General features: G+C 40.0%; 1 protein-coding gene across 3 annotated transcripts in view; it reads right to left on the reverse strand.

The window, feature by feature from the left end:
- Positions 1-9,726: 9,726 nt before the first annotated feature.
- MIGA1 (mitoguardin 1) overlaps positions 9,727-16,462 on the reverse strand; it is a 40,509-nt gene continuing 33,773 nt past the window's right edge. The window contains exons 8-15 of one of the 3 annotated variants that reach the window (XM_086617101.1): positions 15,941-16,059; positions 15,686-15,758; positions 15,261-15,347; positions 15,040-15,138; positions 14,572-14,706; positions 13,045-13,098; positions 11,151-11,267; positions 9,727-10,823 (exon numbers count right to left, since the gene is read on the reverse strand). In XM_086617101.1, the coding sequence (XP_086473227.1) occupies positions 10,605-10,823; positions 11,151-11,267; positions 13,045-13,098; positions 14,572-14,706; positions 15,040-15,138; positions 15,261-15,347; positions 15,686-15,758; positions 15,941-16,059 (903 nt within the window). In that variant the 3' untranslated portion in view covers positions 9,727-10,604. The remainder of the gene's footprint in view (positions 10,824-11,150; positions 11,268-13,044; positions 13,099-14,571; positions 14,707-15,039; positions 15,139-15,260; positions 15,348-15,685; positions 15,759-15,940; positions 16,060-16,462) is intronic. The other 2 variants (XM_086617102.1, XM_086617103.1) reach the window with 2 other exon arrangements.

A 16,462-nucleotide genomic window follows, 5' to 3' on the forward strand; every position in this document is an offset into this window, starting at 1 on the left:
TGTGCTCTTCTTTTGCTTCTCTGCTTTTTTAAATTTATTCTTCCCTACTTGTGGCTGATAGCCTTGTACTTAAAATACAGAAACTGAATAAAAGGTTTACTGCATGAACCCATCAGAAAACAAAGGAATGTCATGCATTGGTACGACCCACGCACTGAAGTAGGCTGGGATGTAGAGACCTTCTAACCTTCATATAGGGCTGGAGCAGAAAAGGAATTCCATTTCACCTAGACACCTCAAGTGAAGGTTACTGTTAACCTTCACTGCAGCAACATACCTTATTCTATATGGCTTCATCTTAAAGTTATTTGAAAACTGACTCTTTCAAAGTCTGATTTGCTTATTATGTGCAATTAATTGTAGGAAGAAGATGGTATTTAAAAGTCTGAGAACACAATTTAGCTTTTGAGCTAAACCTTTGCCTTGAACCTTTCTGTTATAGCTCCAATTACCTGGACCCCTTGACAGTGTTACTAAGATTGCTGACAGCAGTGAGACCTACCCTCAGACAACAAATCTGAAAATTTCTTTTAACAGTGCAATTGTTGGAAGAAATTTTCTTTGTAAATTCCTGCTGTCTGAACTTCCAAAAACATGCCAGTCCAACAGGTTGTGGGTCCTCAAGATGGCAGGTATGTTTCTGCCATTTGGGTTACTGCCATATCTGCTATTACTTTAGGCTACTTTCCAGTTCTTTGGTGTCGCTAACTCTTAATATGCTTGAAGGTTAGCCAGCTGGCTCTAAGACATTTTGCATCTGCGAGTCATCCTACCTCCACCTTTGATAGTGAAAGATATGGATATAGGCAGTAGAGCATTACTAAACATAATACCACCCACTTTCTTCCCTCTCCGTGGCAGTTAAACCTTGAGCAGGAGCAGCAGCAGGACCCTGCCTCAGGGACTCCGCAAAGCAGACGAGTAATTTCCAATAAAGACGATTTAGTACCTTCAAGAAAAAAAAGCAGCACTCCTTGAGTTTTGGCTTGGGTCTGTGAGGCTGGGACCACTGCTTCAGGAACAAGAACAGCTTTGTATCTGCCTTATCGTTAGGAGAGGATCCACTCAGTCAATGTATTGTTGCTGAGAAAACCAAAGTGGCTAAGTCAAGAAGTCCTGACACTGACAAATCGTGGAAGAACAATCCCTTCATCATCTGCCAATAGCTTCACACAAAATATGTGGTAATAAATTTTCCAACCCAAGAAACTTTGACATATTTTACTTTCTAACAATAGCTACTTTTAAATAAGATATTTTCCTACCAAGTCCCTTTTGAGAGGAACTGGTCATATATTTAAGTTGGATATACATCCTTGTTTTGTAATAATATTTTTCCCACAGAGTTCATCTAATACAAGTAATGCTTATTCTTTGAGGCAACAGGAGTCTACTTGTGTATGTTGTATATATACTTACCTCAGAAGAGATTCATCCTCCTATTATGAAGCTGCCCAATCTTAAGATTCAGTCTCATCTTTTATTTCCTGAGATCAATGTATCTCAGGAAAAGCTATAAGAACTCCTCATTGAAGCTTCCCACTCAGAAAAATCCCAGATTATAATGTCGAACATACCAATGATGAAAAAGTGAATTGAGCTTATTACTAGGCTTTTCTTTGCCTATTCATTCTCATCACTCTAGCATTTACTTGACACTAGTCTATTTTTTTTCTCCACATTTTACCTTTCTTACGATTAAATGAGATATCTCAGAAAATGTTAGTCTAGTGTTGTAATGTTTATACTGAAAGCACTAGATTGCAGTTCCACTTTCAAAGGAGGTCTACATTGAGATTTTTCCTAGAACATAAATTTAACCTCCATCCTTTGATCACTGGTCCTACCTCTGGAACTGAATAGAAGAGAAAATACCATTACTAGAATGGCTTGACTGGCTGTAATGCAGAGTGATCTCTAAGAAGTTTCAAGTGAAGACTTAATACAAAACCAGTAATGCACAGGACACTGGGCAATAGATCAGAAATACTCTGAAAAAAAAAACCAAAAACGAAACCCTGCTGTTTTCAAGCATCCTATTTGTTTGCTGTAAATGGGTAAGCTATCACCTCCAATATGTCTTGATTTGTTTGGATCATAGCACTTTTTCAACTTTTCACCCACACTCTCTAAAACCTCACTTTAAAGCAAAACAATCAAAGTGAACAAAGGAAACCATTAAAGGGACACAGAAGGTTTGATGGCTCACAAGTCCCCAAATCCCTCTCCTTAAACTTAATTAAATTCCATTTCTGAAAGGAGGTTGGAGTCCTCTATTGATCAAAAAATGTTGTTAACAGCTTTAACTGAATAAAAAAATCTCCCATAAATAATAAAGCTCCCCTTCATTAGAAAACATAGAAGTTCTTGATTTTCAGTGGAGTGATTAACATCCTTACACTAGACAGAGAAAAATACCGTCGTTTTCCCGAACCAAACACTACTCTTTACTACATGAGTACGAAGCCAGGACTTTAAAAAAGTCTGGTTTCTCTGTGATTTCTCCTTTTGGGAGGCCCCCCTGCTGTCCTATGGCTACTGTGAGTTATAAATAAATCCTTCGCCGCACAGTTGAAGTTACATTTACCATCTGTCTCCTCTTTGTGATCTACTTGCAGGAAAGACTCCATTATATAAGAAAACCATATTGTGAGAGTTGGAAACTCACCACTTGCAGCCAAAGCACCCAGGAGAGGAAAACAGAGTCCACAAAAGTTAAAATATTTAACGAAATATTAAATAGAACTGGAAAGAGGAGGGGAAAGAGAGCAATGTTCGTCATTTATGTTCTCACTGTAACTCATCTGCAATGACACTACCAGTTGTTGTACTAAATTACAGATACTAAAGTAGATACTAAAATTATCCTGCATAGGGAAAGATCCTGAACCGGCATAAACCGTCAGCTCCACTGAAGCCAATCGGTTATGACAATGAACACCAGCTGTCTAAACTTCACATTTTGCAAAATATGAAACACAAAACTACTTCCACTCGCTTGTATTCCTTCATTAATTCTTTATAATTAAAGACTAGAATGCTTACCAACAATTGACCCAGATAATTTGATTTCATACACAATCTTTTCTTCAATCTTTTAATTTATTGCACTTCAACATTTATTGAGAGTCTCATATTATAGTAGAATAGTCTTTGCAGTATCATGTTATTTATTAAAACGTATTTATTATAAAGAATTTTGTCTATGTCTGTTTATATAACTATAAATACTCTTAATGTGACAGTCCCATGCAGTCCAACTGCTGCGTTAAAAAAATAAAATCACCCTTCTCTGTAGAAAAGGTCTGCCTGTTAATTCTTTACTTTCTTCAGGTACTGTTATGGAGCACACAGGCTCCAGAGCAAACGTAGTGGGGGCTGAGAGACTGCTCTGTTATCGGGGAAGCCCTCCTGAGATCTTCCGGCCCATGATTTCATGTTCTAAGAGCTGCAAATCCTAATCATGGGTGGCAGTAAACTGTGAACCAAGGTCCTCAAGAAAAAAAAAAAATCAGCGTATTTTGCCCTGTGCCATAGTTCCTCCGTCCCCCGCTGTGTCACAGCAGCTGAAGTGTGTGATTAGAGCTCAACTCTTGTTGACTTTACTGATAGGACTTCAGAGTACTGAAACATGCGATAACATACTGGACATAAAGCTCTACTAAAATTTGCTGCTTCTCTTCTCAACGGCAGGACACAGACTCTGCTTCTTCTCTGAAATCCTCATGGTCAACTCAGACTGAACACAGTGATGGTCACTGTGCCTGTGCTATGACTGCCGCAGAGGAGAGTTCTCCCGTCTTCCTGGAGATAAGCTGCAGCTTCCACTTGACCAATCCTACTCTGCTGGTAGCACTGATGCCCATAAAAACTGGATCGTCTATAATACCTTCACCTGAGCAGACATGGCTGCCTTCAGTGCCCAGCAAAGGGTCGCTCCTATCGCTTCCTGAACTGCTCTTCCACCGCCGTTAACCTTCACCTCTGTTATCCCACAAATGCCTTCCAGAGGGCTCGGCCATGTTACAGGAGTTTCAAAGCTGACTATCTGAGTATGGTAAATTACGGATTGTCTGGCTTCTTTCACAGGGGAAACTACTCATTTAAAACACTCCAAATGAAGTCAGAGAAAGTACTTCTTAGGCACTTCTTAAATCAGCTGCCCAGTTCTTGTATTTCACCACACTCTGCTTTCTACATACACTAGACATACCCTCATACCTCTGCACGTTCCTTAATACACTTGGCCCTCTTATAAGTCTAATTATCATTTTAAATTTCATTTCACTGGACATTTTTCCAAGAGATCTAAGGTCTCTTAAGGTTGAGAATACTGTTTTCCAGCATGCAGCCACTTGTTGATTAATTTTTGAAATGTTAATACCTTTCATTAAACATGCTTTTTTTCACAGGTGTTTATGGTGTTAGCAGAAGCTCTTATATACCTAAAACAAACCTGATAATAAATAGTTTGTAAGCTGTCACGGAAGCCCAACATTTCCTTCCAAGTCACGCTGTTTTACAGTCATGGCTTTAGGATGAAGTAGCACCTATAAGCGCAGCCGGTACGCCCTTGCTGCTGAAGGCCACGCCAACAAAACCGAACTCCTCCTGACGTAGCGACACGCGGCGTACGAACATCGGGGATTTTCAAATCACTTTTACCAAGCGCACCCGGCCGAGGCGCGGACCGCCCAGGGAGACCGCCCGGCCCCGCGCGCTGCGCCAGCGCCTTTCGCGGGGCAGCTGGGAGCGCCAGCTCCGGCGGGACCCCGCGCTCGGCACAAGCCCCACCTGCCATAATTTCATTTAAAAAGCGGCGGGCGGGCAGGGCCGTGCCCCGGGCCAGCCGCCGAGTCCCGGACACCCCCCCCGCCCCCCGGGCCGTGAGGGGTGCCCCCTCTCCGCAGCCCTCGGAGGAGCCCTCGGTGGCGGCCGCTGCAAGCCTCGCTCGGCACATCCCGTTATCCCCTCCCGAGAGGCTGCTGCCCCGCCGGCTGCCACCGCAACGGAGGGGGCCTTGGCGGCCGCCCTCGCCCACAGCGCTCTCCCCACCGGGGCCGCGGTGCGAAGGGGGTCGCTTCTCCCGACGGACCTCCGGGCTGCCGCTCGGCCCGGCCACCCCCGGGGCTGCGAGGGGACGGCCGGCGGTGCGGGCTCCCTGGCGGCGGGGCCGTGAGGCGGCGGAAGGAGACGGCCCGACCGCAGCGGCTCCGGCCGAGGGGCGCGGGGGGGCAGCGGGCCGGGCGGCCGCGATGACGGACCGCGGCAGCAGAGGCGGCCGAGCGCGGGGCTGTGCGCGGCGGGAGCGACGCGGGGCGGGGAGCCCGGGGAGCCCGCCCGCCCGAGCCCTCTCTCCCATCCGCGGCCGGCGGAGCCGCTCTTACCTGGGAGCGCTGCCCCGCCGCTGCGGCTCGGCGTGGTCCCGGCGGGCGGGCTGGCGGCTGCGGAGCGCCCCTTGGCTGCCGCCGCCGCTCCGGCGCGGCAAGTTTCCATAAAAGTCGCGACGCGCGGCCGGCGCCCGCATTCCAGGCGAGCCCCTCGCCGCGGCAGCTGTCCCGGCCCGGCCCGGCCCCGGCCCTGCGGCGCGGCTTGGCACGCCATGCCCGGCCCCTCGCCGCGGCGGGGGGCGCAGCCCGGCCGCGCCGCCAGCCCCCCGCTTCTCCCCCCCGCCGCGGACAGCCGCCCGGGCCAACAGGCTTATTTTGGGCTGGAAGCACCAAGGAGCTATAAATAACCGGGGGAAAGAAGCCGCCTCTCGGCTAGCGCGTCCCTGGCCGCGCCGACCCTGCCGCAGGGCAGCGGGCGACGGTTCGGCGGGCGGTGCCGGCGGAGAGGACGGGAACCCGCCGCCCCGCAGCCTCCGCCGCCCTCCCGCTATTGACCTGCCCGCGGCTGAGGCGGCGGCACCCCGGCCTTTTCGCGGCCGCATCCCTAGGGATCGCTGCCTCGGGCAACGGCAGGGTTCCGCCAGCCCCGGAGCTCCGCATCACCACGTACTTACAACGACCGCGGCCTCGGCAAACCGCCGCTCCCACCTCCCGACCCCAAATCGGAGCTGGCGAGAAGTGCGGGCCACGCAGGGAGCGCTCCACCGCCGCGGGTCGTGCTCTGCCCGCGGGGAGGTTTTATACCCACCGTGGTCCGGTCCTAGGTCGGTTTATGGCACATGGAGAGCAATCAACTAATAATAGTAATGTGACAGTTCGCTGATGGAGCGGAGGGGAGTCTGGCTAGTGCCAGACCTGGGAGACGGAGAGCACGTTGGATTTAAAGCAGTGCCTTTCTCTGGAAACTTTACAAAGCAGAGGCAGAAACGTGATTTTATTACATCTGAGTACATTCCTTTTTCTGCTTAAAGATGGCTTGTTTCCTACACGTTCAATTGCAAGGTCTCCAGTGAGGAACTTTCTCCTTCCTATCTCACTTGCATTGTGCCTGCCGCACCAGAGCTTAACTTTCCCCTGGATTTATAAATATCAGGACGATAACCACATGACCTTAGGCTTTGCAAATCTGAACAACGGCCATCGAAGTTAAAATACAAAACATGTGTGTTTGTCTTTTGAAGGACAGCACAGGAACTTTCCCCCGTGCCACCCTCAAAATAGCTGTACTCGTGTTTCTGAAGCAAAGACACCAGATTTCAGTTAAGGAAGGGCTTCCGACTCTGACAGTTTTCAGCAGACGAACACATATAACACATAAAACAAATTTGAGCAGGTCAAAACATATATATATATACATTGCCCTTCTACAGCAGTAAGGATCAGACACCGTTATGTTCTCCATTTCATTATTTATATTACCCCACAAAGGAAGTCTTATGCCACAACTGGAACTCACTACAGCAGCTTGGTTTGGAAATAATCCTGAAAAAACTTGTCTCCTAAAGCCAAGGAAAGGTAACAGCTCGGCATAGAGAGATGGATGCCAGTAAACCATTCTGGTTAGTACCATTGGCAGGGATCTCACCAGCGGACCATCTGCTGCCTGTGCCACACCACTCGAATCTGCTTTGCCTGCATCATGCCTACCAGCCGCGACAGCCATCCTTAGGTCGGGGGCTTCTTCTTTTATTAAGGTGTCTGGCTGAATCACATTTTGACCTCCAAGATTAGAAACCCCAATATTTGGCTTTTTGGTGGATCACTGGCCTCTGTGCTGAAAATTTATCAATGCTGCGAACCGTTTAATAGAAGCAAAATTAAACAGGTTGATAAAATCAGTTTAAAATGGAAAGCTCAAAAGCTGTTCCCATTCCATTTTTTTCATGTACATAACAAATTTTGTAATAGTTGTTTCTTGTTGGATTTCAGGGAGCAAATTTCAATTCCAAGATGACTAACTGGTATAAAAACTCTTACCATATTAAATAATTTTGCATTAGATTTCAATAATTGTGCAAATTCAAGTTTTAGATACAGTTATATCAGCAACAGTCATTACACTGAAATATTTTATTTAATATACACAGCTGCAGTTCATTTAGGCAATAGAAAGTTCACAAATACACTTACTCTGACAATTGATTTGACATGTTTAGTTTGATAGAAACCAAAGACTACAAAAGTGAAGTATAATAATCATTAAGAACACATTAGAAGTGAGATTATTATTACAACTAAATTACAGATGATATAAATATTTGATTCTTGTATAATCCCCACACATTCAACGTTTCTGGTCTCAGGAGCACAGTTACAGCAGAAGAGGATGGCTTTTAAATTTAGCTTGTTCTTATTAGTGTTGAAAGTGTCATTCAAAACTATTTAAAAATGTAGAGATTATAAACTAAATTTTGATTTTGATTATGAATTCAATAAAGTAGAGGTGTATCATACTATCACTGCTTTGGTGCAGCTCTGGCACTTGTGTTTTCAAAGACGGTGGCCTTTTGAAATTCTTAAGCCATCTGGCTGGTTATCAACAGATATTCTTTATACACCTTCTACCTATGGTGTATAACCTTAGGTTATAATAGAACTGATTCCAGTTCCGTGTTACAAGGAGACAGCTGTCTCCCACTTTAATTTATAGCTGTGTCTCTGGAGTTAGGGAGGACAGAATACGTGAATGCTTTTTGGGAAAATATCCAAAACGACCTAGAGGAGATCAAAAGTTTTCCCACATCTACCTGTACATTTTCCTCTTCTTCTCTCTTTTTTTCCCTTCCTCTCTCTATTTCTTTCTTCCTAACTGTTTTTTTTTTTTTGGGGGGGGGTGGGGGGGGGAAGTTCACATAATTAAAATTTGTTGGTGGCATCTTACAGCAACCAGATCCTGTAATTCTTATTTTGGATGGGAAATATATCTGTCCAATTTCCAGCCCAATTACCTGGACTTTTGAGAGCTCCATGAGTGCATGGAGGTGCTCCTGATTTAAGAGGATACATTAGTTTAAGTCAGATATTATCAGGTTCTTAGCCATTTTCTAAATATTTTGGTGTAGCATTAGACCTTTTTCATTCTTCTGTTTAAAAAAATCCTTTCAATTTAGACAGAAGATCAACCTTTAAATTATCTGGAAACATTTATCATCTCACGTGCAATGCTGTTGCACTTTCTTCAAGTGTTTTTTATAAATAATATGAAAATTTCTCACTCAAATATACATGTACTTCTGCGAGAAAGTGCATTTCTGTTTTTCTGTGATGAATGTTAAGGTGTCATTTCCTTCATAACATTTTATTAGACCAGACAAACAACAGCAGACAGTTTCCTTTGACATACTGCAACCTCCAGGCAGTGCATTTGCTGTGGAACGTGCCATTTATTGTCACTTCTATTTCCAGCTATTCCTATTGATTCTGAACTCAACGAGACACCTTACTGTTCTGTATAATTTCATTCATAGACTCGCAAAAAGCTGCCAAAATACAGAAACTTTGGAGCAGTATGATCTAAGTATGTTTAATATAAGTGAAATGTGTGAAAAAAAACTTCACATTCTGGTATCAAAGACGTTACTTTGCAGAGAAAAAAGTGTATCATGGAGCATGGTGCCAAGTTCAGCTACTTGAATGGTGGAAATAGGCCAACAGCAGCATTTGGAATTTCTGTTTTATTACACGTAGCAGGATACTTTTTTGTTTTTTAAATAAACCATAATCAGTTAGCATTTCACACAAGTCATATGACACATTTTCATCATTTTTATATTTATCAAATAAGTACAACAAAGGAGCAAAACGTCAGCTCCAGTAAAATCTATGGAATTACACAAGCCCTCCATTTCAAATGTCATTGTTTTGGGTTGTGTTTGCAGCAAAAGTCGAAATGTTTCTAATTGATGTTTATTTCAATATGCTAGATTTTAACTACATGCTTCTTAAGTATCTGAATATGTAGAATTACTCTGTAATTAGTTACTTACTCTGTATTACTTGACAATGGATAGATTTTTGTGGGCTAGCTTTGTGTGGTAAAGCATACTTAAGTGTAGTTTAAAAACCTAAGCTAACTATGAAACATTGTTTCAGTTTACAGAAATTCAAGGATTATAGATCATCATTATTTATTATCTCTAGCACAGGAAGAAAACATTACTGCAAGTTCGTTCCCTCATGCCTCCTTACTCTGCTGTGCTCCTATCTAAAGTTCAGGGTTCCACATCCTGAGCCACAGGATGCACTGCACATAGATGGCCACAATTGCTTAAACTTCTTCTTTTTTAAATAGACACCTGACTTCCTACAAGGAAGGGAGGAAGATGGAAATGCTTTTAATTATAAAACCACTGCCTTTGATTCTGTTTCATGATTAACAAATCTCATCATATATCCTATTTAAAAATACATTTTGAAATGCTACATATGAACTGAGAATGGTACTAGTTTAATTACCACCACCATATAAAGTAGTAACAGTTCTAGAAAAAGGAAAAGTTTCAAATTAACTCATGAGGCTAACACAGCTTTTTGACTATAAGTAAGTACTCTCAAACACCTTCATGATGTTTAGATATTTTTAAACCAAAATAAAGTAAAAAAAAAAATGCACACTGCAAGTCATTCCTGCCCAAATGGTGCCTGCATTTCCTGCATCACCCTATTATACCGTAGTACAAAATGACTGCTTACACCCACACAAATGTAACTTCAGGGCAGTAGCAACATGTTCAATTTTGTGAGCGCGATTACTTTATTGCACGTGTCACATGAATCAGAGACTGCATACACCCCAGTCAAAACACCTTTTAGATCTAGACACACAATGACTTGGAGACTCTGTAATGAACATTTTGTACTATAAGCCTTTAAAAGAAACAACTCCATCAGCTTCACTTACAAATTATCTGTGCAAAAGTACAGTATTTCATAAATAAATTTTACCCAAATATTACAGAAAAAAGCTTTGGGATACATTAAGTATAAATACAGTGACAGCTGAACTGCAAATTTAATTTAGGTATATACAATAATATGCTCACCAGTTCTTTTCACAGATGCACATTTAACCCTCCTGAGTCCTTTCCATGCTTAATGACATGATACATTCTCAGGTGCTTGCTCAGTAACAGCAATGATAGCTCGGGGTTAGAGGGAAAGGTGGGAAGGAGTATGTCAAAGTGCGCCCCATTTCATTTGTCATGGATTTTAAGCTTACTGTACTTTTGCTTCTAAGAGCCCACTGGTCATGACATGCCCATGACCACTTACACAAGCACTGACATGTCTTAGTGAATCTGCTCCAAGATAGGCCATTAAAAGTTCAGTGTGTCGGATTAACAATTGCATAAGATCTTCAGCCAAACTCTCCATAGTTGAGTACCTCACCTTTTCAAAATCAAAAATGTCTTTGAGGAAGAAAAGCACTTGATCCTAGTGGGGAAAAAAAGGAAAAACTTTTATTCACTTACAAGAAAAAAAAAGTTAGCAATGCTAACTATTTCTTTTACACATTTCCTGAAAACATTCATTTGTGTATTCTTTTGGTGCTAAGATAGAAGTGCACTAAAATTGACTTTGCAAAACAGTTCTAGGCTTAAAAAAATGAATATGAAATATTTATTTTCATGGTTCCTTACTGTTAGTCTTAATCTTAGGAAAATGCAAATGTATGCCTCTAAATAAGATCCTAATATTTTTTTTAAATCTGGAACATTTTTTTAAAATTAAGATAAGTGGTAATTAAAAAAAGTTGCAAACCTTGAAGAAGCAGCATAGGTCATAAAGGGAATTTCTAGGGCCCAAAAAGCCCCATGCCAAAACAGGGCTGATATGTTCACATATAGCATAGAAATGTGCAAAAAATCCATCAGGCACCTAGTGATGTAAAAATTGTACACAAAAGTTACACAGTAAACTCAGTATAAATCACTATTATCTAAAATTAAGTCTTCAGAAATGCCTGAAAGACCTACTACTTCAGGGCCGTGGTAACTTGAACTCCTTTAAGTTATGGGGCAACTGTACCAAACAAGTGTCATGATTTTTTTAGAAAAGGTTTTTACTTCAGTGGTACTTTGTATTTTAAATATTTCAAGAGTAACAAGCATAAGCCCCAAAAGATCATGAACAATCTACTCCCACAGGACAGACCAGATAATTTTATTCAGTTATTCCCGTTTGAGCCCCTATACACTATGTATAGCTGAAACTTGCAAAATTAAGCAAACTGCATGGTTTTGCATGGAAAAAAATCACACCTTACAAGAATCCATCTTTAAATCTAAAGAAAAACATAAAGTATCTATGAGTGTCCATCCTGTTGTTACCTTCATACATGAATGTACAGTTTATTTTATATACTCATAAACATATATTTATAATTTTACAGCAGCAGTTAATTCATAAAATAATAAAGATAGAAATTAATCATAAATTAAAACATAAAATATTACATAAAGAACTGTCCATAAGTAAATTAAAGTTCATCAGTCTTCATGTGGCAAAATTAGTCTCTCCATTACAAAGACTTCCACAGTGCTTAACTTTTTCCACTTTCAAATGACTCCAGCAGTGCTGATGAAAACTAGTCCTAAGGACTAAAGTTACTCACACATTTACAAACCTATAAATATTGAGACTTCAGTATACAAGGGAACTAAAGAGTATGGTAGTTGTACATTGAAATAGAGATGAAAATAACAGGTTATTATAAAATCTACTTTGGAGATACGATACCTTTATATAAAACTAGTGTAGAAAAGATCTATTTAAATAAAATTCTCAACCATATTGACACAGATGTAACATCTCAAATCTTAGGACACAATGGTAGCTGAAGACCTTTTACAAAATACCAACTGCCATTAGAAGCAACGTTTTTTACGATTAAATACGTCTTTAGCAGTTAGGAGTCACGTAAATAGCTATTCTTAGAATCAGAGAAAGGTGTCAGTGCCAACCAGTTGAGCAAAGATTCCTCACCTGCGGTATGCAAAACCACTGCTAATGGCTATGGATGTCCTGCAGCAAGCCTCAGCTCTGCTTTTGGACTGGCTATTACAGAGATGAGGCATTTGCCTCCTAGGACTAACAAAAGCTTCCAAAGGTGGAAGTAAGAAGCTGCTGCCGCAGAGGAGTTCTATTTTGAAATCTGCAGAGTTCTTCCTCTGAGAGGTCAGGATGCAGAAGGGGACCAAGGGAGGCTGCCACAGAGTTCCTGCCACTGGTGAGGAAGATGGTACTGTAGGTAGGTAAAGGGACAGAGCTGAATTTTATTTAGCTGTAGAAGATGGCGCAGGGACATGGGATTGAGAATCCTCGCATAATCAGGTGAGATACAACAATAATGACCTTGGTCTGCAAAAATCCGAGGTACATGTGTGAGGCCATAAGTCAGAGAAATTACTGTCTCTGCTGTTGACTGGACCTAAACTAGGTTGAAAATCTTCCAGCTAAGACTTTTTGCTAAAAAACCAGATATTAGGGCCCCATGAGCTAAACTTATACAACTGGAAGCCTCTTGTCTAAACTAACATGTCTACAGGATTAAGGATTGATCTATAGTTTATTTTGCCATAGCTACAGGACAGAACTCCAAATTCTTAGGAGCCAATCAGTAACTTTGGTCTACACAATTTGCAAGACATCTTACCTTCATTTGCTGTCTTTTCTGCTTTAGTACTGACCAACAGCTTGAAGCCACAGCCTAAATGTGAAAAAAAAAAAAAGCCCCAACCCCTGCATTACTTCATTATAAGAGAAATTATCTTTTATCTCAAAAGAAGTGATCTGCTGAATACTGTATTTCTGTATTTTGAGGATTTGTATTTTCTTCAGTTTCAGTCTTGTAGTAACAAAAAGCTTTTGTTGTCTTATAGTTAAGAACTATAAAATAACAGCTGATACAAATAACTAATTTTACATGTAGTTCACAGCTGTTATTTTCAGATCTTACTTTGCTATGTTTTCTTTAGTTTAATTCAAATGTAACTTGGCATCCTTGACTGATTTTACAGTTGCAACAGTTAGCATCATCCGCTGGGTTCAACTGAGGACCAGTCTCTTATATGCCGAGTGTGTGCTCAGACATAAGTAACTATTTTAGATATTAAGCAGCATGTGAACACATTGAAATGTCCTTTTTCATTTTAGCAAAAACATTCTTGCAATAGCTTCAGATTCAGCTAAGAAGTTTTGTCCAAATACGGACCTGTGAAATACAATATACTGATATCAGTACCAGGCTTTTTTCCCTCATAGCTTATAACTATCCTCATCTGATTCTCCTTCAAGGAGGAGTACAAAAATTTACTACTCACAAAACACAATGTCATCACATAACTACAAAAATAAATATATGCATGATACCCTTTTTTTCCCCTCTAGAGGGAATATTTCAATTGAAAGACAAAAATATAAGGAAAACTGGCAGTTTATAGATACAAATGGAGGAAATGATAGTAGTATCTCTCTACCAGCTGACCATGGCAGTAGCCTGTATGTCTCTAACAGAGGGACTGGATGTATTTGGCAAATAAACAGGCACATCTGAAAAGGTGTGAAATGTTATCAACATTTGAATGTCTGTATTGTACTAATTTACTTCTGTTTGCTTGAAACTTTGTGCCTTGTTGCTATATCTCTTGTATATGAACCAAACCCTGTATCTAATATCTAAGATGTGGCTAACAAAGTTCCCTGCTAACATTCTACTTCCTCAGAGAAAATTCATTTTTACAGCACATTTAAAAGTATTTTCTCCAATAAATTCAATTATTCTATATATTTTTGGCCCAGACTTGTAGCTTTTAAATCACTATTATGAAAAACCTGATAACGCAATCCATTTATTTTTTTCTGAGGAATATCTCAGGTACATATTCAGTTATACTGGAAACTGAATTAGACTTTAAAGTGAAGGACCGTGAAGTTTCTTTGCTTCAAAATTAATGCTATTATAAAGACAATATACACACTCTTTATCCTGCAGTTGTTGCATTTATTCTTATTTCCACATTGTGCTTTACGAATATAAAGCACAGATCGCTGGAAGAACAGTTTCAGCATATGCAGAAGTTTTATAGCAGAATTCTCACAACAATGTTACACTGATCATACCATCTACTCATTGTAACATACTACAGAATAATGATTATGAAACTTAAACATAAATACTTACTGTTTCTTTAAAAGAGGAATTTAGCCAGCGGTTATTTACTACATTCTGTATAGATATTGGTGGATTTTCTAAATCTTCAAATGAATCCATTAATATGAAGTCCAGAACAACATCATAAAAATTCAGGTTTTTCACCTATGTTAAATCAGAACATGATCTAAGTAACCTGGTTTCTCTTTCAGCAGTGGAATTCAGTATGCACCATATCCTAACTCTGTATTAACATGCAGATTTATAATTGTTTTTCATTAATATTAAATACATTTTGTCAGTAAAGAAGTAGTTAAAAAAAATCTTAAGTGCTTTCTGGTACTAAGCTCCTGTGGTAGATGCCATTTCTCTAAATTAGCAATGTAAACAAAAAGAGTTGCCTTTCCCACAATTCTGAACTGAAAAAAAAAAAGTATTTTTAGATGCTATGGTTTGCATAATTAAGAGTAAAAGCACTTTTCAGAAATTCAGACTCACTCCTCTAGCAGCAAGTTCCATTTCAGTATTATCCCAGTGATCTGTTTGTTCCAAAAAATATATCATTTCATCAAAGACATCTTCAAATTTCTTTGGATTCTGTAAAGTAAAAGCAATGAGTATTGAGCAAACTTAAGACAAGAGATGGTTTATTTACACTGGAAATCAAATTCTGGTAGAAATTACATTAACAATAAAACATTAGTTAAAAAAGGCTTTACCTTTCGTGCTCTTACAATTAAAGCAGACAAAATTTTTCTTCCACTTTCAGCAAGAAATACTCTGTTTGCCGTTTCTGAAAGAATTATCTAGAAAAAAATTCAGAAAATATAAACCTATTCATTCACAGGTTATACTAAGTGACCTTAAGCATTTCAATCAAATTTAATATAATTATAACCACTAGTATAGTAGACAAGTTCCTGATAAGTCTTTGGTGCACAGGTTCCAAAGCTAATCATAAAACTGGGACTCCTCTGCAAATACGTCCCATTTTAGAATTACAGAAATGTAAAAGTAACAAGAAAATATTTAATTACAGAATACGTTATAAAAATGCTTGCACAGGTAGTGCATTGATAGTTTCAATGCCATGTACTTTAGGCTTAACAAGACAGATAGACAAATCACTCTCCCTACTATTTACCTGAAAAGCTTGTCGAATACAATGAAGCTTAGCAAGGAAGTCACTGTCTCCTAGACATTCAAACATTTCGGTCCTGTATAAAATAGAAAAGTTTTCAAAGACCATTAGAAAAAGACGCACAAGAAAATTCAACCGAGTCTAACTCTTAGAAAAGATATCTAGTACAAGTAACTTCTAAAAAATGAGTTCTATATAGCATATTTAACTTTAATTCTTGCTTTTCTTGGAAATAATTAAGTAGTCATAAATCAATACCTTAACACTCGTGAATAAATTTTGCCTTCTTCTGCTAAGTGCATAGCTTCTTCATACAATGGGCAATGGCAAAGGGAACCTAGACCATATGTATTACGAATCTCTCTGTGCTCTGTAAGCTGAAAAAAAATATTTTTGAAGTTAAAGAGCTTGCTAACATAATTTTTATAAAAATAAACAAATTAAAAACAGTTTTCCTGATATTCTAGTGAAAGATGTATCCTTTTCTGCATATGCTTAAAACAAAGGGCCAACAACTCAACCGGTAAACAGAAGAGAAACTCCACACTATCAATGAGACTGTTACTTTGTAACTTAACTTAAAATTCTGAAAGCTGCAGTTTCAGGTTTCAAGTTTCAAAACTTTAATTAATTAAAGGGAAGGCAGTTTGGTTTTGTTTTTAATTTGCCTAGTTGAATTCTTAATTTATCTAGCTAAATCTAATGAGTCTAAAAGCTGTTGAAAAAAAAGAAATAAAGTTGTCAGGACACAAAGTACAGAATGATTGCATCATGCAAATC

This window comes from Tauraco erythrolophus, chromosome 10 (assembly GCF_009769465.1).
Source record: "Tauraco erythrolophus isolate bTauEry1 chromosome 10, bTauEry1.pri, whole genome shotgun sequence".
In the NCBI taxonomy this organism is placed as follows: Eukaryota; Metazoa; Chordata; class Aves; order Musophagiformes; family Musophagidae; genus Tauraco; species Tauraco erythrolophus.